Raw genomic sequence first — 21,122 nt, 5'->3', positions numbered from 1 at the left:
CTAATCTGGTAAAATAATTTGGTGGAACTCCGCTATTTTGGAAGAATAAGCATTTATTTCTTTTTCAAATAATATGGCCCACTGGAAATATCAGATTTTAGTGAATCGTTTCATTCGAATCGAAAATTAAAATTTAAAATGTACACTGATCAAATAACGAGTTGAGACTTAAATTTAGTTTTCAGTGTTCGATGTTAACTCAATATAATCTAATGTATAAATGCATAATAAAGTTTCCGCTTGTTTGTTTGGTTTCTAGTTGTACATTTTAGTAAATGATAAACAGAGTGTACCACAACTTTATTATAACATAAACTTGCATATCTGTTGAAATAAAAGGACCAAGTCATTAACAAAGAATCCTTTATAATATGTTACTAATTGTGGCTGACGGACAATGCCACTCAGAATAGTTAGTATTAGGGACATCGTTTCAAATGTTTTGTGAACCTTAACAATAAGCCTACAGCTAAATACACAAATCAATTTTAGAGAACAGTTTCCATGGAAGAATTCTATGGTTTTGCATTAAGATTATAGTTTAAGAGTTTATAATTAGTAGGATGAAAATAAAGAGATACAATAGAATCACGTGGTCACCGTTAACTGTTTGGATACGAAAACGAAAATAGGATAGAAAACTGAAACAATGAATGGTGTCTTGATGCCTTGAAGGAGAACTATGATAACACGCGTGAAGAATATAGGTGAAACAAGGTGAAAGTTTGGTGGAAATAAACAGGAAATAAAAGTCTTAATAGAAATCGTGAGTAACAATTAACGAAGACTGAAAGATTAATATTTGTGGATATTACTACTGATGAACTGCATTTCAAGGTTTTTTGCTACACTCTTCATCAGCATATAGACTGAAATAATGATTTGAAGATTGAAAAAAAAACTGAATTATTTCTAAAATCTATATTTGAATATAACTGAAATCTTATGGAGCTGTAATTACTTCATAATAAACGAATTGATGAAAGGTGAAGTCACAACAACAATAATAAATAGTAGGTATTTGGTAGTAAACAATGTTTAATTGGAGGAAATTATTCTTTCTTTAAAATCAGATTTCTCTTGAAAACGAAACAAAAATGTATGAGACAAATAAAATATTAGCAATACATTATCAACAATCTTATGTTTCATATTATACTTTGAGTTCCAATTCCTGGATTTTAGATTGACAGTAGGTGTGATGAATTTTTGAAGTGTGACGTCAATAATGATAACCAGTACCTTATACGAGTTCAGGTTATGTTTTGTTTAGTAATAATAAGAATAAAATATTTTTTAGAAGCAAAGACAAAATGGACATTTTAATGGAGGAAAACGTTCGATACACAGGTCATGGAACCGACTACTACTATATAGAGTGCAAGATTGAACGCTTAAATTATTACTACATCATCTTAGGAATACAAGATTCTGAAAAGTATAGGACAGATCTTTCTTTGTTCTAAATTAAGACTTTTTGGTAATAAGCGTCCACAGTCTTCAGGTCAGACGAAGAACAAAAAGCCTTTTAAACACTTATTAAAAATTCAATTGTTCAGATTTCCAAGTGTGGTTGCTTTTTGATAGAATATGATCAGTATATAATTCCATTAATGAACTACATATCAACTACTAGTTTGGTTGAATTTCTAAAACAATCGAATAATTAGAGTTGAAAAAAAAATAAATCAAACTATACTTTTACCAATCACAACTACTATTATTATGTTATTTTACTCACTAATATTTAATCAATCGAATATAAAACGATATGTTAATGTTGAGCTATGAATAGGAGGCTGATTAAAACGTAATACAACACAAAGAATCTATATCATAAATGAACTAATAACTTACATTTAAATATTCTCTATAAAATTCAGGTGTAACAGGACACCATACTTCTGCGCATTGAACACGTGCAATAAAACCACGTTGTTGTAATTCTAACCAGTTAGCTTCATATAATTTAGGTCCAATTAAAAAATTCAAGTCGGTTATTTTATCATCTTCACGAACTAATGTTGCTGTTAAACCAAGTTTACAATGTGCTTGTACTAGGGTTAAAACACGACGAAACATTTTAGCTGGAATTGTGTGGACCTGAAGAAAATTAAAAAGAATAGAATGTAAAACATCATTCTATTGAAATCTTAATTCATGTAAAATAAGAAGTACATAATAATTGGTATGAAGATCTTTCTTCATCATCTTGAATCATATCATGAAAAACTGAGTGTTTTTCATGAAAATGTAAAAATCTTATGGATTTTCTCAAGTAACAACGATGTTTCATTTAGGTACATAGTTTAATTGAAATCCCGTATCGTTTTCAATCTAGCTTTATTTTTGACAATATCATGAACTGGTGATTTTTGTAAGCCAACGGTAAAACAGATGAATTGATGATGATGTTTACCCTATAATATCATTAGATGTTCTAGTTTGTTGGTATAAGAGAATCCATATCAGTTATTTAATAAAATGTTCATTGTACTTTCAGGCTTATCATAGGTTATTTTTACCATAATGAATAATTTCTTATGGTAAAAAGTTGGATTCTCTCATCTTATACTTCTGTGGCTTAGTAAAAAAAAGAGTATAACATGAAGTATTTTTGTTACTCAGCTTTCTATTTTACTGAACTTTTACGCTACCACAGCCAAATTGTGAATTTTTAGCAGGCATGACAGAGAAATATTGTACAAAATATTTAAATCCTTAAAATCCGCTTGAATCCCTTACGATGTAAATTTTAATTGATCTTTTGCGAGACACACGCGGGACAATCTTTACTTTTGTCTAACACGCTTATCACCTATCATTTTGTTACTTTTGCACTATTTTCACTAGAGTACTAAAAATAGATATTTATCTTCAATAGATATGACCTAGCATAGTTTTTCTTTAGTGTTACTAATAAATGTTCTTAGTGATATTTACTTTAAATTAGTTAAAGGTGTCAAAGTATAAGGATCTCTGAGTGTTTAGAGTCTTTAAAAAATGAGTTTGTGAACATGTTGTGATGAACGAATACTCAGATGAGGATAACCAATTTATATTTCATACAAAATCACAGGATTTCTTGGTAAAACATGAGAATCAAACATTAAATGCTTCATTTGCAAATCTTTCGTCGATTGTACTTTATATTCCGTCTGACTCTTCCAACCCACCATTCCTTTCTATTCCTCTTCCTGTCTTCTTCAATTCGATCTTCTTAGCCCTCTGACAGCCATTCAACTTTTGGTTGGTGTTACACACTACACATGATTGTCGACATAAGTAGCATACGCCATAATGTACCATGCAGTTAAGTAGTATCATCAGTAGAATTGGTTATGTGACCACCAGAACGGAATAAGTGTACACTTAAACAATGAATATAAATAGACATAGATCGACACTACGGTCATTTCGCATATTCATATGCAACTGATTAGTGAAATTTACTATCTTTTACTTTTCTGTAAATATTATTCATCTGAAATAACTATACGAATAAATCTCAAATCAACTTATCATCGTTTACTGAATAACTCGATGTGTTTCTTAAAGTGTTCATTTTTTCACGTCGTGAGAATGATTAAAATAGAGAGCTAACTTGGATACCTGATTGAAATAAAATCAAAAACTAATGGGCCGCAGACACATTTATCTAGTGTACCGCATATTAAGTTTTCGCCACTAACTTCACTAATATAATTCTTTTACAAATCAAGAAGGTTAGCAATTAAAATTGTCCTATTTACCTTAATGAAAACATTTTTAATGTTAAGGTGTACGGTTGTAGTCCAAATACACAGAGCAACAAAAAATATCAACGTCAATAGGATTGACGTTTATAAACTGCTATTAATCAACAACTCTATAAGAGTTGAGATATTAAAGTTTCTTGCTATGAAAGTTGATGTGAGTGGAACTGAGTGCGAATCCATAAATTCATCCTTAAACATCCCGTCGAAAGTAGCTAATGAACTTGTTGTGAAACTAGATTTTGCATTTTCGTTTCAACTTGCACGTAGTTAGGATACTGGAATCTGGTTATTAGAAGAGACTTGCTTAATGAATTTATACATAGATAGTTCAAATACAAATCAGGTCGTAGCAAACTTTAGAAAGGATCTTAATAAACACTAAGTTGATATATACATTACTACGATAAGTTACAGCAGAAAATTTGTTTTGTCCTTGTCTGTATCCATTCACTAGAAAAACATACGCATAACACCCACTAAACTTATTATCTGTTGTCTCTCTATATGCGATTTATTTTTGGTATCGTTTCATGTCAAAGTTATCATGTCATAACTCCAACTATGATAGCTAAAAAGCCACATCTTACTGTACAACGAAATTCTATTCATTAAGAGAAAATAGTTTAAGTATTAAACCACGCAACGAAAAATTGTTTCCACACAGGAACAAAAACTACCATTAATGGGAAATTCAATATGATTATAATATATGAATTTTAATAAATACATATTTGCTTAATTTACGGAAATAAAGTTCAAGGTCATTTAAATATCTACACTGAAAATTAAAGATAAGAACAATAAATAAATAAAACACAACAACTAATTTAGCATCTCCCCACACACGCACATAGATTGCAACCGATAAGAAGATACAAAAATTATGTGTAAATAAGTATATGCAGAAGATATCAAACTTCACTGATTAATTTTCTTTTTATAAAGTTAAAAAATTAAGTGACTGGTCCATCATAAGTTGCTAAACATGAACAGATTACATACACACATACACACAAGTATCAAACACCAGGAGAAAAAACCAACAACAGTTTTGAAGACAAAAGTGAGGAAAAAAGAAGAATAAGAGTCACGATAAACAAGTGAATAGAATTAAAAATAGGTTATGAAAACAAGTAAATAATTTAATCTCATCTAGTAAAACTGGCGAAGTGAAAAAAGTGGAGTGACAGGGGTTGGGAGCTAATCCAAATTCTGTCTTTAAAAAAAAACTGAAAAAGAGGAGAAATCAACATCGAATAAACACATTGAGCATAACAGGATAAATAAAATATCCCAGTTAGTCTAAGATAAACAACTAGGAATAGATGGGACTATAAAAAAGAAAGGTGAAATGAAACTTTATGAAGCATAACAAATGAACTAGTTGAAACTAGGTTAAAAGTTGCTTTTGATTAAGGGAAAACAATAAATATAGACGAGAGGAAAGGAATAAAAACATAATTTTATAGAGAGGAAAGGGAACCAGCTAAGATATATGTATGGTAAATTTGAATGTTTTGATATCAGACCTTGGGAGATTTAGATTTGAGAAAAGAACTTTTTTCGTTGTTTAAATGATTGATTTAACTAAATTGGTCATATTACTCTACTTCAGTAAGTATAGATTAGTGATGAACAAGAAAATAAAATTAAAATTATATAAAGTATAACTTCATTAAACTTTTAATAAATCGTTTTACCGGTCTATGTGAATAGCTACAGAATGTTGTTCAATAAACAGACATTAATTAATTTATTTGGCTTCAATTCACATATTTTATTTGAGAGTTCTAGTTATACCATTTTTGTTGTTTGAACCGAATTTGGCAGAGTAAAGCACGAATTTACAATTTACTACAAGAAAGTCGAACAACGCAAACAACAAGTTCATTGTGAATGTCATATAAGTATACCATTTGTGGTTACCTATAATCAGATATATTTAGTCTATTTCAATAAACCATAAACGCATTTAAAATTGGTCTGGAAAATTATGAAGAATATTGAACGAAAAAAAGTGAATTGACTAAAAGGTTATGTGACCAGTCAGTCATCTACAACGTATGATCAGGCACATACATGCATCGGCCCAAATTGCCACACCTCATTAGCACGACAAGATGAACACCAAATTCATAGAAGTTATTACTTTAATGATAGTAATATATATAAGAAAGATTGCATATAAGGATATAATACAGGGAGAAAGAATTAGTTTGTGGAAAAAAGGTATAAAGTAATTTTAATCTCACGGTTTAAGAAAAGTCAAAGAGCGTGTATACCAATGTGATCGATTCTGAGCCATGTCACCCAGAGTCTCCAACCATTGGTTACGATAGTTGCGCGGACCCCAAACAAGTAGTCTGTACCTAACAACTTGATTCAGATCAGAAGTTAGTGACTTTATAGACTGATGTCACGTTTTGGTTTGGCCACCCCTAAGCTTCCATCTGTCTCCAACACTAGTCAACACTGCGCGATGATTTCTAATGATTAAAAATGGTAGATTTTGATTAAACAAAATTCATTATAATGCATGGTTATCAGATCCGGGAAGAAAAGCATTAGTGTCAGAATCATTCAAAGACACAGATCATTGTTAACTTCCAGTTCACGTGAATTGAATGCTAAATAACCCCTGTGATTTGTTATGAATCTTAATTGATTTCAACAAATTTCAGTTATTGTCAATTAGTGAGAAAAATTTGAGTACTTTTATGATGAATGAAGAGAAGACATATCTTGTAAATCATAGTAACTTAAAAGATAAACAAGGGGTTCTGGATTCATCAGCAGAGTATTGAAAAAAATCTTTCTTGGTTACATTCTAGAACACGTAGATGCAAGAACGTTGCAGACTAAGCTGTCAATAACTCTACTTAGTTAAGAAGTTTAGTATCTAGTAATTAATTTTATTCATACTACCTCTGTGTTAATTCGAGTAACTATGTGAGTTACTCATGAAGATTGCAAATAGTGAATAGCTATACAGAAGCATTTTTTAAAATGAATTTCCATTTTACCTTGTTATAAATGACCTTATGTAAATAGTATCAACATAGTGTGAACACAGTTACTGAAAGACTTTGTATTAGACCTTTCATTAATTAGTCAGAAGTGAAGCATTACAAATGTTTGAAATAACATCAATCTCTATTCACTGCTACGAAATGAAAAGTACATTGATTAAATCTTTTACATTGAAATAGCATGATCATAAAGTTAAGATGAATTAACTGTTACAAAAACAGTGTTGTTCATTCACTGTTCACCTTAATCAGTAGCAATCTACATAAATATTTGTCCTTTGGACTGAACAACAAAGTCTTTTCTAAAAGAAGGAATGATATGAATTGTTTTTAACTACCAACAGATATCAGCTTGAAAAGCATTGAAGACCATAGTGTGTTATACAACGACACAGCTGCTTCGCCCTAGTTCTACTCTTTTTATGGGTGATTACAAACGACTCAGATACAGAGTAAATCAAAGACATTCGTGTGTAGCAACGATCATAATGTTACCGAGTTAATAAACCGAAATCACGCTGTTCTTTTTCTGATATCAGTTCGTGTTGAAATGAACGATTTCCATAGATTATCTAAGTGCGAATTGTGGTTTTTTAACAAATACAAATTGAAATATAAAAGCTAGATTTGTGCTGTCCTATATGTTTAACTTTGGAAAAATAACCAACACATAATTGTCTAATAATTATGGTTGAAAAATAAACAACCAGTACAGCAATAATAAGAATTATCTCATTATGCATAATATAAAGAATATAAACTAGCAATCACTTTACACGTTAGTTGTTCCTCAACCATCTCATTGAAAACAACAGTACCAACAACAATGAAACATTAATATGTAATTATTTTGTAAAAAAAATTCATCCTTTCTTCGTTAAAATGACGGTGATAATTAATTTAACGCTGATTTAAAAACTAACTCTATGTTGATACGACATAGAACGTGATGATACAATTGGTTTCATTATTCAATTGTACATAACTGTAATTAATGAAAGCGATGACAACAAGCATTTCATATTAATGAGTAACATGACATTTCTATTTTTTGTAGGATATAGAAACCGTCAACTATATTCATTAACTGGGATAATAATACTAATGTTAGAGGAGAACTAAAAATTATTTTATGATTGTAAACATTCCCAGTGATTCAGATTATAAAGAATAGTTATCGTGACTGTTAGTGATAGACTGAATAGCGTTATAGTAATACTAGTTACTTAGGCGTCTAAGTGACAATCATTTATTTAACTGTAAATAACGGAAAACAGAAAGAGAGACAGGATATGGCTTGACAGTTGATAAACGACCTTAATCAGTTTGAATTACGGTTTAGAAATAAGTTTTAATCAACTGATAATGCAAAGGACTACTGAACGGCTACTTTGTACTAGTTCGCGAATCAATTTAGATAGGAAATGATAATCGTTATCTGTATCATATCATATTTCCCATAATACCTAAATGTCCTGAGATTGATCCTTCATAAAATATGTGGACGAATGAGAAGTCTTAAACTAGGACGGAACACGTTTCCAGAGCTTTTGGCTCTTTTTATGTCTAAAGAGGATGAAAATTATTTCGGTAAACCATTTATCTGTCTAACTGGTTTAAATCTATAAGATAAATTTTGTAATATACCACGCTGGATAGAGAACCAACTGTGATTTGCACGACGTATGATTAAAACTTGATAATATTGAGCTCCAGGAAATTTTACAGTGTAATAACAATGAAACTCATATTTCATGAGTGAATACAAATGACGTTTATAGGAGATATAACTAGTTGGAAAGTCGACTAATGAGTAAGATGTTTTGAACTGACTGAATATACATTTGTGAGTATACTACCTACAAAAAATTTTAAAAAAAGTTTTGAAAATATCCCATTGTATTAGGTTCAATGAACTAATACACTTTGCTGTTAACAAACACTAGACCATCAGGCACTATCGAGATATTTCTTGTCAATAAATGTTAGCGTTAATATACGATCAAACAATCCAATAAATAAAGAAACCAATTCAACCACGCTTAACTACGAAACACAACTCACTGTAATGTACAACTTATCTAAAAGAAAAAGAAATAGTAAAGTTCGTACAAGGAGTGAGCAAGGTATAAGTTAGTAGTATTTAATTGACCCAGTAACTAATTGAGTCTGGTATTTATGCAGTGTGGTTATATGAATAAAAGAGGAAACAAAACTCTACTAACCGAATAGATAGGCAGGACATGTACTGTGTAAGGACTCATATTTTCTTGTAATAGAAAATCGTATATAATATGAAACAAGAAATCTCGACGAAATAATTGTAGGGGAGTTTGGAAGTAAAGTTGAGAATCACATTACAAGCAAAAATATGTTAGTTCTAGTTATAGAATGGTTCTTTTCCGTACTTACACCCAATAAATTCACTTTCCCCTATTTAGTCTGAAATATCTATCAAGGTAAGTTTTTACTATAAAATCCATTCCCTATTAATGTGCAATTTATTAAGTTATTCGAAAACGCTGCAACGTCACTACACAACTAATATTATTTATAATAAGATATCCCAAGTCTAATACCAAATTTCTATTTAATGTTAGTGATAAAATAAAAGACAATTATTAGACTTATCAAGAATGTACAATAGAGATAGTAGTCAATTTACTAGAGGACTGATAATCTAACAGAAACAAGATTTACGTAGATACTATAACTAATTTTAATTTCATTCAAATAAATACAAAGGAATCCAAGTAAATACACACACATACATAAGGACAGATCCACGCGTAAATGTATCTGAACAAATACATACACAAGAAAAAGAACTGAATCTTCAGCTGAGAAAAATAATTTAAAGTTTACTTATTTATGGTTTGGGAATTAATCATAGGAAATAAGTGAGCGTTGAATGGGATAGCTGTATAGTGAGCCTTGATTTTCAAAGGTATCCTAGTTGACAGTAATCCGTGACGAAAACCAAACTCGACCAAAAATTCTCGAAGTGTATGCACAGAACAAAAACACTTTCACATGTCCAGACAATTTCGTATTTCCATGCATACATGAAACACATTAAAATAAGAGACAAAAAAACCTGTTCCATGAATTAAGATTTATTTTTGGATGACATTTTAGCAGAAATATTGTATAATTTGATACTTTTAGTAATGGAGACTTGTTCAAATGATGAGAATCACCTTATTAATACCATTGTTTGAACTTTTTACCGCTTATTCTGTTTATGATAATTCTAATTGTACAGAAAATTAACTTGAGATTTGTGTGAGACAAATATTAAATGGCATGAACAAATAGACACGAATTAGATAGACTACCACTTGAATTAATAATTAAAAATCTAACAAAGTATCATGAAAAACACAAATCTGTTGCTAGTTGCTCATCTTGAAACAAAAAAATGAAATCTTAAGAGTAAATGTCCATAGCTGTGTCGACCTACAGTGAGTGATAAGCGCATCGCACATTACTTCAATTATTCAAATTGCAAATACATACAGACACAGTACATTGACATTCAACTAAGCACGTATATTACAAGTGATGATCATAATATAAGTTTGTGTTTTCTTTAAATGATGCTGGCTGAAGTCTACATCAAATAACTATTTATTAATTAGAGAAGTCTGGTAATTACAAAATATTCAAACAAAACCGTATGAGTATGAATTAATGGCTTATCAGATAACAAGTCGTTAGTCGAGAAAACGAGTTAGAAAATTAGTAATGAGACCTTACTTTTATCTTCTATATCAAGAGAGTTTGAAAAAATATATAACCTCAATGCCATATGTATTTATATGATTATGTGTCCCTTTCTACTAACATTTCTTTGACGTTGAAATCTTTTATCAGCTGTTTATTTTTATTCTGCAATTTAAGCTGTTGTCCAAAATAATATGTATAATATGTTAACTCAACTGTACAGTCATTACACGTTTATATATGTGTGTCCTAGTTATAGTTTTCTTCTGGTAACGACAATTGACAGGTTGTATCAACAAAAATAATAAGTTGATATTAACTTCTGATCAGTTATATACATGATTTTTTTAACGGAAAATAAGTTTTAACTATTGTTTAAGCTACGTATACTCAACTAACATAATGCCTTATTCAATGTTTTATTTGGAAACTTCAAAAATAATGATCAATTGTTTATGATTCTTCAGTAATGAGTACGACACATTTAGATAGCTGATTTGCAATTTATTAGTCCATATTTCAATCAACTTGTGACAAAGAGCTACACTTTCAAAGAGATTAACTTCCTAGATTACGATGACTATTCGGAAAATCACTCTCGAAACTAAATGTCATTAAGCACAAAATTATTATTTACTGAGTTTATTGACAGATATTTATTCATTTTAGTGCCAACCTGAATGCTCTACGTCCCAGTCCGTGTGAATTTGTGAATACTCACTAATAAGAAGCCTCAAAAACAAGGACGAAACAGTTATCTGTTGCTCCCTGGTTTTTTAATGGTTCGTCAGCCACAGCTGGTTCGTGATAGGAATATCCTCCAGCTATTTATTAACTAAACTATTTAAATAATCAGTTCTTATTTTTTCCCCAGAAAACAAATACTGGACTTTTATTTATAATATGATTTATTGAGTAGTTGGAGTATTCAGGAATTTACTTAATAGCATGTGCTTAATAGATAAGTTATTGTTATTATTCATTGCTCTGAATAGTCTTCAGTTATTTAGTTGGCAGATATCTAACTCCCTAAATGTCCTAGCTAGATTACTGCACCTGACACTGATATGAATTTACATTTGATTATATTTATTACATCATTGACTTATTACTAATTAGTGATTATTATTCTTTGTAAATTAAAGTGTCAGTTTAACTGAGGATTGAGAAACAAACAACGATTCAAGCGTTTTAAATCTATTCTTTTACTAAAGTTTGTTAATTTACTATTAACTGTGAAATTCATCAGCTGTGAAGTGTTTTTTTTTATAATTATTAGAAATGTAGTTTTTTTCTTCCTAACTAAATCAAACTTTGGAAATAATAATGATAATGTAGAATTCTCAGAGCATAATATTTTAATAAAGTTTTCTTATTCATCATATATCACAAAATTTATTTACAAACTATATATGCGTGAAATACACAAATAAATTTTATCGAATTAAATTAAATATTTTTAAGATAATGAGAATCAGTTGTGTGTTGTCACTAACCCGTTTATTGCTGATAAGTTTCTTAAATGATTTCCAAATATTTGCGGAGTTTACAAAATTTTTGAGCATACATCAAGTTAAGACTATCTATTTTCCTGGTTTATTAGATTATTTAGAGTTCGAACTTCAATAAAGGTCCTCCCATTTTTCAATAGACTACTTTGTCCATTAATTATCTTTTAATAAAACTAAACAGCTTGGGCATATAATATCATCGAAAAAAATTCTCTCCCCTGAAGTCTTTTCAATTATTTAACTGATTATATCTTTATTAAAAAAAGATTTAGATTAAGTGATTGTTGGTATTCAGAATGGAATTTCGGTCAGTCTTTATCAGCACATGTTGATCCTGTGCGGATTACCTTGATGTAGTTCTTTTATCATAATTTTAATGGAATAGATGGATTGTGGTTAGTACTGGAATCAAGATGGCACGTTCTATCCTGTTAAGACTAGTTAGTTATATGTACCTGGTCTAATAACTTGTGCTTTGGTATAGTGATTATAATTCAATAAATGTTAGTCGTAAAAATAGCTTCAGTAGCTTGGATATGTTGTACGAATTTCGACCCAGCGTTATTATATGATGAACTACTTGCCAATCCCGTGATTGAATTGAAACGAAGACGGTAATTTATTATATGACGCTATTATATGAACTGATATTTGTCGATATATTGAGACCCTCTGAGTTATCCAGATCACGCAACTCAGTAACTCGAAATGCCATACATAAGTCTTGATATGAGACAGTGGTGCTCCTTTATTAATTTCCAATTACAATTTACATAAAAATCAAATTAACCTTCATGAAAGCACACAATCTCACTGGGTTTTCTTTTGTTGAAATTATACCATTTGATAAATACCACGTTTATCCATTTATTTATTGGTTAATAACTATTCCCCGTGGTACTTACCTCAGAATCTTATGGTGACATTATGCGGCGAACCGTTTTTCGTATAAAATGATCAAGTCCAATTAAGTAAACAAAGAAGATAGATTTCGTTTATTCAAAACGTATAACCTATTCTTAATGATAATACAACAGAACCTATCGGTTTTTATTCAGAGTGGTCTAATTAAGCCTCAAACCAGCAACTTTCACACGAATGCTAGAATCAGAACAACGTATTTACTTGCAAACAAAAACCATAAAAAGAAAATGCGTTTGCCTTTTCCAATCTAAGTAAACCAATCAAATAGATGATACTATTAATTATTTATTAAGTACCATAATCACTTCATGCTCCTAACTATAACAGTTTATATAATCTGTGATATCAACTGTTTATTTTTCTTCTTGATTACATTTAGTTCAAACAAATCAGAATATTGCAATTAGTTTAAAAGTAATTTATTATAGTTTCTGTTTTGGAACTTACCTGCTTGTTCTACAATATTATTATTTCGTTTTCAGGTCACTGAACAAGTGAGTCATTAAACTGTTTTAAAAAAATTATATTGAGGACAATTATTGACCATAAAAATGTTTTATGCGAGTTACCCGGGGACAAAATAATTGTGTTAACATAGTTTTTTTCATTATCATAGTATAGTCTTTTACTTTCATCTACCGAAAAATTATAAGCTAGGATTAAGTAATCAAATATAGGAAAATATCGTGTCTGTATCTACATGATAAACTGTTACATAATCCTTGAAAGTACATGACTTGTATGTTAAGTCAATTACGTAAATTGCGAAAAATTTACTAAAATTAGACAATTACATCAAAATAAGACTGAATGAATTGAATCGATTGAGTCACTAATCTCTCACATCCATAAAGTTAATCAACTAATCAACCAAAATAAGGAAGAAATATTTAGAAAAAAAGAAGTGCAACAATCGTACATAAAGGCAACAAAAAAGAAACGTTATTATTTTCAATGTCACTGAAGAAAGTGGAAAATTTACGAAAGAATAAACAAATGGAAAGGGAAAGAAGAAATATAGCAAAACAATAATTATCAAGGAAATTCCAACAGATAATATAATTCTATTCTTCGACGGATGTAATACACAATGAAATGTGAAAAAAGAATAGTTAAATGTAATTATATTTAAAATAATGGAACCAAGCAGTTGAATAAGCGGAAACAATAATGAGAACCAGACACAAAACAGTGTATAATCTTGAATAGCCGTAGCACTAACCAGCCTAGTAAAACCGATACAAAAATCAATCAGATGAGAAGCAAATAGGTTGGGATGATCTAATTAGAAACAGTCGGGCAACGCAGTACGAACTCTATCATCATCTAGGTCTCACCCTAGCCGATACTCTTTAACAGGTTGTATCAACATTGAACGTATTGATGTATCCCATGAGATAAAAATCTGTGTCAATTATTGTCGAGCCATTGAAGTCACCACCAAATTCTATGAAATTATTTTAATCACAAATATTTTATTCAACTCAATAAACAATCACAAGTAGTTTATTTACTCAGCTTTGATTTGTGAAAGCTAGTGATATAAACCTATTTGTTGAAATCAAAGTAGATAAAGTATGCTCAGAAAAGCTGAGATTTACTGGTTGAAGGTAAAAAGTCAGTAATTAATCAGAATGGTATACTGAGCCATTTTAAGTAAAAGAAAAGTTTGACAAGAAATCATCAAATTAGGTAAGCAATATGAATCGACAATAAAATTACACAAAAGAGTAAGAAGTATTATGTAACCTCCCTAATCTAAGTTCTATCTAAAGTAATAGTGTGTTGATTCAAACACAGTACCACCATCTATATATATATATATATATATATATATATATATATATATATATATATATAATTGTTATTTGATTATATGTTTGAAAAATCTTACTTCATCTAAAATCATAAGTCCCCATTCTTGACTTCTGATCCAACTCATCATACGATCAGCTTCATATGAACGCTTAGCTGAATGTGCAATCATACTATATGTACTGATACATATGTGTGAGTTTATATTTGGACGATCTTTTGCATCACTAGTAAAACGTAAAATTTGGCCATCTTCAATAGTAGACCATAATTTAAATTGTGCACGCCATTGTTCAACAGCAACACCACTTGTGCATAAAACAAATGTTGGCTTTCTTATTGTACATGCAGCTGTGACACCAACCTGAAAAAGGAAAATATATTTCCAAATAAAATAATCCCCGACCACTCAATCAATCAGGAAAGACATGTAGACCAAAGCTACTCGATAATTTTGAATCAATATTTAAAAAAAAAATGAATTTGACTTGAAGAAATCAGTGGAAGAAATATACAAAGTTTGAACAGTAGGGTATGAACAGTAACGAAAAGAATTGTTACCCTAGGTTACAGAAACAAAACAAAAGATACTGTACTAATTCGGGGTAATAAGAAATTAAATAGTTTTAGTTTATATTCTCCTTCATACTACAGACACTTTCGCTTTCACGAGAAAAATCCTGAAATCACCATATGAAAAATAAAATCAAAAGTGTTTAGGAGACAAATCGTGATCGAGGTGGGACAAAAACGTGAAACCGAGACGTAAAATAAGAAGTTATTGAACTAGTGAAAACCCAAAAAGAAAAAACTGAACCACGGGAAAGGATGCTATGTCTCAGTATAGGACAAATTTGAACACTACAAATGAGTGACTTAAACTAAAAAAATTAAAACTAGGATCGAAGCATTATAAACCGTTATTCATTGGATTTAAGATCATGTATCTGTTATTCAGCACGATGGTGTAATAAATCACACCGAGAAATATGACGGAAAGTTATCATTTTCAGTTTGTAAAATTAAAATACTTTGTAGACAAAACAGTTCTAGAATAATTAAACAACAACAGAATATAACGTGACCTCAATATACCTATCAAAAAATTATTTATTCACATAATGAATCCTTTTCGAAGAGTGCATTTTCAACACTAATCATGTCGTAAATTATAGGTCTAAAAACAAATCGTATGTTTCCAAGAATTCAATTACTGAAATCACAAACTGATGCGAATTAGACAATCAGTGGTCTCAAATAGATTCAGCAATCTCCACAACCCTCACACCAAGGATTTGATTTGTTATCTTGTGAAATTTAACTACATAATTTTTCTTAAATAAGGCGGTAGTTATTAAAGGAGGGCATTTATGAAACAAGATAAATATATCATCAGTGTGATGAACAAAGCAACTGTGAGTACTGTGAAACTAAAATGAATGAGGCGTATGAATGGTAATTTGGATTCTGGGTCAAACCAACCTTCAGAATAATAATAATAATAATAATAATAATAATAATAATAATAATAACACAAAGGTAGAATAAAATAAAGCCATTTTCGTAAACGTAGAAGAGCAATATGAAGAGAAAGAAAGAAGTACAAACTACTAAAATAAAATTAAGAAATCGACTAGCGTAAACAGTTCTAATTTATTTTTATCAAGTTCAACAAGTTGAAGCCCAAGTATGTGAATTTTGACTTCAACTATTATTATGACATGAAAGATAACTAATGCCAAAAGCAGATATTTTTATTTCTTAAATAACTTGAATTCAGAATAACTACTACATTTGCACTAATTAGAATGATAAATCATGAGTTAGGCATTGTTATTGCAACGTTTTATCACGTAAAGCATGATCAACTTCCGAAGACAAAACTTACTTCTAACCCAGTGAATAATTTTGAAACGCTGAAAACTCTACTATGCACAAATACCAATCTCAGTATTTTAGAAACCAATATCGTTCACTGCCGCCACATTTGAGTATTCTAAGTATCTGATATTAGCAAACGTTAACTATTTACGGAGGGCACTTCAATTTCCTTCAGTATACGTGTTATAGTTTTATGATAAAACTGTGGATTATGTATTCAAATGAAAACAATACCAATTTAAAGAATCATTTGGTATTGTTTATTTCGGAATAATATTGAAAACACTTAAAAATAACTTCATACCCGTAGAACAAATTAGTTTTTATTCGGAATCAATAACTTGGTGGACAGTGAGTTGTAATTTGAAGTAATAGGTACTGGGTTCGAATATCAGTATGAACAAAATACTGAGATAACAAGTTCTGAATAGTCTGAAAGTCGCATTCTGGATCTCACGGCTAATCAGAACCCGAATAAAGAAACTTACCGCTAAATGGCAATATTAAGGTAATTCGCTCATTATGCTCGAATGCCACTACAAACTGGTCAAAATACAGGCCTTGATGTCAGCGGTAAAACAAAAACCCTCACGGATATATTATGATTTTCCCGTAACAACCTATGTGTGAGTATACAAAGTATAATACTCTGATAACTAGACTAAAAAGCTTTTTCCTGTATATAAATGTATTGAATACATACTAATCACAACATTAATAAGTCGAACAAAAGCAATCTTCAAATGTTAGAATAACGGACGTGATGAGATAAAAAAAACTGACTGTACACATAAGTAACACGCAAAATAGTTCTTACAACTGGATACAAATTTATTACCATGCTGATAATCTAGACACATTAAAATAGTACCTGTCTGTTTGAATACATATGTAAGTAAAATGACGTACGGCCCAACGACAATGATAGAGAAAAAATGCTTTCACCACATTTTAAAAACACCACAAACATTAAGAATAATGGTACTTGAAATTTAGGCAACCACATCTGACACGTTAAACAATTCTAAAATATGACACTGTGAAAATTGTGACAAATATATTAGTGATAATGCTTGTCGAAATTATCTGTGTAAAATGAGAGCATTACAGAAACACACAAGGTTTGCTATTAAAACAAATTAGATGTTTTGTAGGACAACAAAAGAGATTTCCCCTAACGGTTATCCTCACATGCCATATGGGGAAAAGTTGAAGCATACATGTGTATAAATTATATGTCACCTCAAGACTTGTAGTAATAATCATAATGGCAGAAGAGGAAAATAACTCGAATACGGTAATCGCGCTCCTTCTCTCTCTTCCCTTTTCTCTAACACACAAATACAGCTGTATTTACGTGGATCTATTGACGACAGAAGCAAAATAAATCAATGGATTATTGATTGATCTACAATGACTCATGTTATTTTACCTATAATTAATAGTAAAAGGTAGAGAGGGGAAGAAGATTAAATGGGGGAGATAGATCACGAAAACGACATTTACTATTGTTATTATTAGCATAGGCAGTCTAAGAAAATTGAGTATTTTTTACGTATTTGTTTTGAAAATGAATATAATAAAACATAAGAAGCAAATAAAACAAGGGCGAAACGGGGAGTAATGAAAGGAGAATAATTAGGAATTTATATCACATTACGGTGAATAAAACGATTTTGAGCAGTATACAATGTAGTGTACAATGTAATTTGTTTCTCGATAGTACCGCTAGTATTCAGTGATCATATGTTTTTCTATATTTTTGGAATTTCTATTCTAAACGAAATGTGCGTTGAGTACGAATTAGTGAAGCCTGAACTTCACGTTTCAATCTCATTAGCGAGTGAGTGACCCATAAAATTTGTATGCCACAAGCAATTGCTTTTAATGGTTTTTGTCTTTCATTTCGAGTTAATAGTTTACAGATAAGTTCATCGGTTTGTTAGAAAAGATGAGGCTCGTGTACTGGTCAGTTATTCAGTCTTTTGATAACCTGAGTTTTCAAACATCGGTGTTATAAGCAGTAATAAGTTGGTCATATAGTAGCACAGATACACGAATGAAGAGTAACTTTTTTTCAAGAAATTATTATCAGTTTTTCCGACTTTGAGTTTAAATTAATGGTCTGAAGAGTTTGCTAAATAAAAAAAACTACTTTGATAACAGAGCACAGTTACAAAACATCATATAAGAAAACTAGTTAGTTTAATGTGAAGGCACGAAATTTCAGTTAATAACCAACGTAATATGCTATTTATAAAAGACAATTAACATAATTAATGGTATATCAGTGCATAGTTTCTTATTGCGTGTTGAAGTAATACAAGTCAAGTAAATAGTAATGATTCGTAAAAGGTTGAAAGTAATTATATTGTATTTATAATATTTACGTTGACCTTATTTTCCGAATACGAAGAAATAGTGAAGAAAGATTTTTATTCATTTGCTTACGGGGATAAAATAAATTCCCGAAGACAGAAAAAATTTATATACAAAAAGTGATATACAATAAAAAACACAAAACACATGATCATTAAATATAGAACATTGATGACGACGGCGACAGTAACAACAATACGATAGTGATAAAAAATATAGAAGAATGATAATGATGAGATCTCATTTATTTAGTCTATTATTATTATTATTATTGGGAGCATATAATGGGACCCTTCTATTCATAATCATCTCATGACTACACCGTATAATGCACCAAGTAGCACTATGAATTGGTGAGATATGATGAATGAAAGTAGATTATTCAAAAACTCTAAGTATTCATTGATATGCATCAATGAAAAAGACTTCACATATATACAGTACAGTTGAATAAAAAATATTCAGTCAGTCAGACATAACATAGATCCTTGTACGTATGTACATAGGTTTAAGATGCAATATCCCATTAGCACAGAGAAATGAAATTGTAAGGTTCAATCCCAGAATAGTAGGGGTAATAAGTGTCAGTCATAAAACGGTAGATCCAGTATCAATGATACGATTCGCGAGAAAAAATATAAATTAGTGGGAGAAATGTTATGAAGAATTTAAGATAATCACGCAGACCTCAACCAGGTGGTCTACACTTATAAACACAGCTCGGTCCAACTGCCAGTGACTTCATGGACAAGTCCAATGTTTTGGTGTGGACATTTCTAGCTTTTATATAGCCACCACTACACCAGACAATATCGCTCTTCGAGGTAGACAGTGGGTGGGAATACGTAGCATGTCCTAATCACCTCACCAGATGAGGATTTACTACCCCATCAATAAACTTCTCACTATTATCTAGTACCCCATTCGTAACCTACGGATCGCATACTCACTGGCCTCACAATACATGAGTGATGCTTCGAAGACATATATGGTTGAATACCAGTAACCTACGAATAGTCCCTGTTCTTAAAGGCTATGTTTCATAACCACCAAGTAGAACGGAGCGAACTGCCGTGTAGTATACTCGCACTTTAGTTGGCAGACGGATGTCTCGCCTATGCCATAAATGACGAAAGTTCAAAAGAGCCGATCGAGCTCTTCGAATCCGTAAAGAGATTTCATTAGACTCCAGACCATCAAGACTGATGAAACTCCTAAAATGAGTGAGGCGGTTGATATATTCAACTGACGCACTCCCCGTCATTAATTCGGAAGTAGACGCAGGCTGGTCCTGAAGCAACATTCTACTTTTGGAGGAGGAGAATCACAAACCAAATACGCTTACATTGTTGCTTAAGGTGAACGGAAGACTGCATTTAATCAACGTATTCACCAAACAGAACTATGTCATCTGAGTATTCTAAGTCAACAAGTGAATCTCCTGGTAGATCAAACCCTGAAAAGTCAGACGATGAAAGTGTTATCTTTAAAAACATGTCTATGGCAAAGTTAAATAAAAATGGAGGAAGCAGACAACCCTACCGAGCACCACTTGAAGTAACCGATCCTAATGACAGTTCGCCATAAGCTCTGACTCGACCAGCATTGTCCGAATAGAGAGCCTGTACAAGGTTTACGTACTTCGGTATGCCTTTCGATGGCAGACACTCCCACAGAATTTCACGGACTAAAGTAAAGTAAAGTCTTATGACTAAGATCCTCACAAGTACCTTTCGATTTGGTTTAGTATACCCACATTGAGAATTAAAATCGTCTGACAGTATTAGTGCATCAGAGCGTTCAGCTTTACGAAGGAGGTTGGATAGCTTCCTATAAAATTCATCTTTAACTTCATCCGAGCTGCAATTAAGCATGCATATATATATATATATATATATATATATATATATATATATATATATATATATATATATGGTAAGAGAGGGGGAGAGCAGCTGTATTGTTTACTAAGCAAAGATCACCAGTCCCATCATGATTACTGTCTGGGTCATAACAGATGTTTATATATATATATATATCATGAGTACCGTCCAGTTGGGAATAGATGTTCCTATAATTACGTTAATCAAGGATCAGGA

At 30.9% G+C, this 21,122-nt stretch overlaps 1 protein-coding gene across 1 annotated transcript in view; it reads right to left on the bottom strand.

Annotated features, from left to right (window-relative positions):
* The window catches only part of ERCC3 (TFIIH basal transcription factor complex helicase XPB subunit), a 49,061-nt gene that overhangs the window by 8,453 nt on the left and 19,486 nt on the right, over positions 1-21,122 (bottom strand). Inside the window, exons 4-5 of the mRNA XM_051211063.1 lie at positions 14,843-15,127; positions 1,858-2,103 (exon numbers count right to left, since the gene is read on the bottom strand). Coding sequence (XP_051071094.1) covers positions 1,858-2,103; positions 14,843-15,127 — 531 coding nt within the window. The remainder of the gene's footprint in view (positions 1-1,857; positions 2,104-14,842; positions 15,128-21,122) is intronic.

The sequence above is a fragment of the Schistosoma haematobium genome, chromosome ZW (genome assembly GCF_000699445.3).
Source record: "Schistosoma haematobium chromosome ZW, whole genome shotgun sequence".
NCBI lineage: Eukaryota > Metazoa > Platyhelminthes > Trematoda > Strigeidida > Schistosomatidae > Schistosoma > Schistosoma haematobium.
The sequence above is the reverse complement of the archived record's forward strand: the minus strand, read 5'-3'. Positions and strand labels throughout refer to the sequence as shown.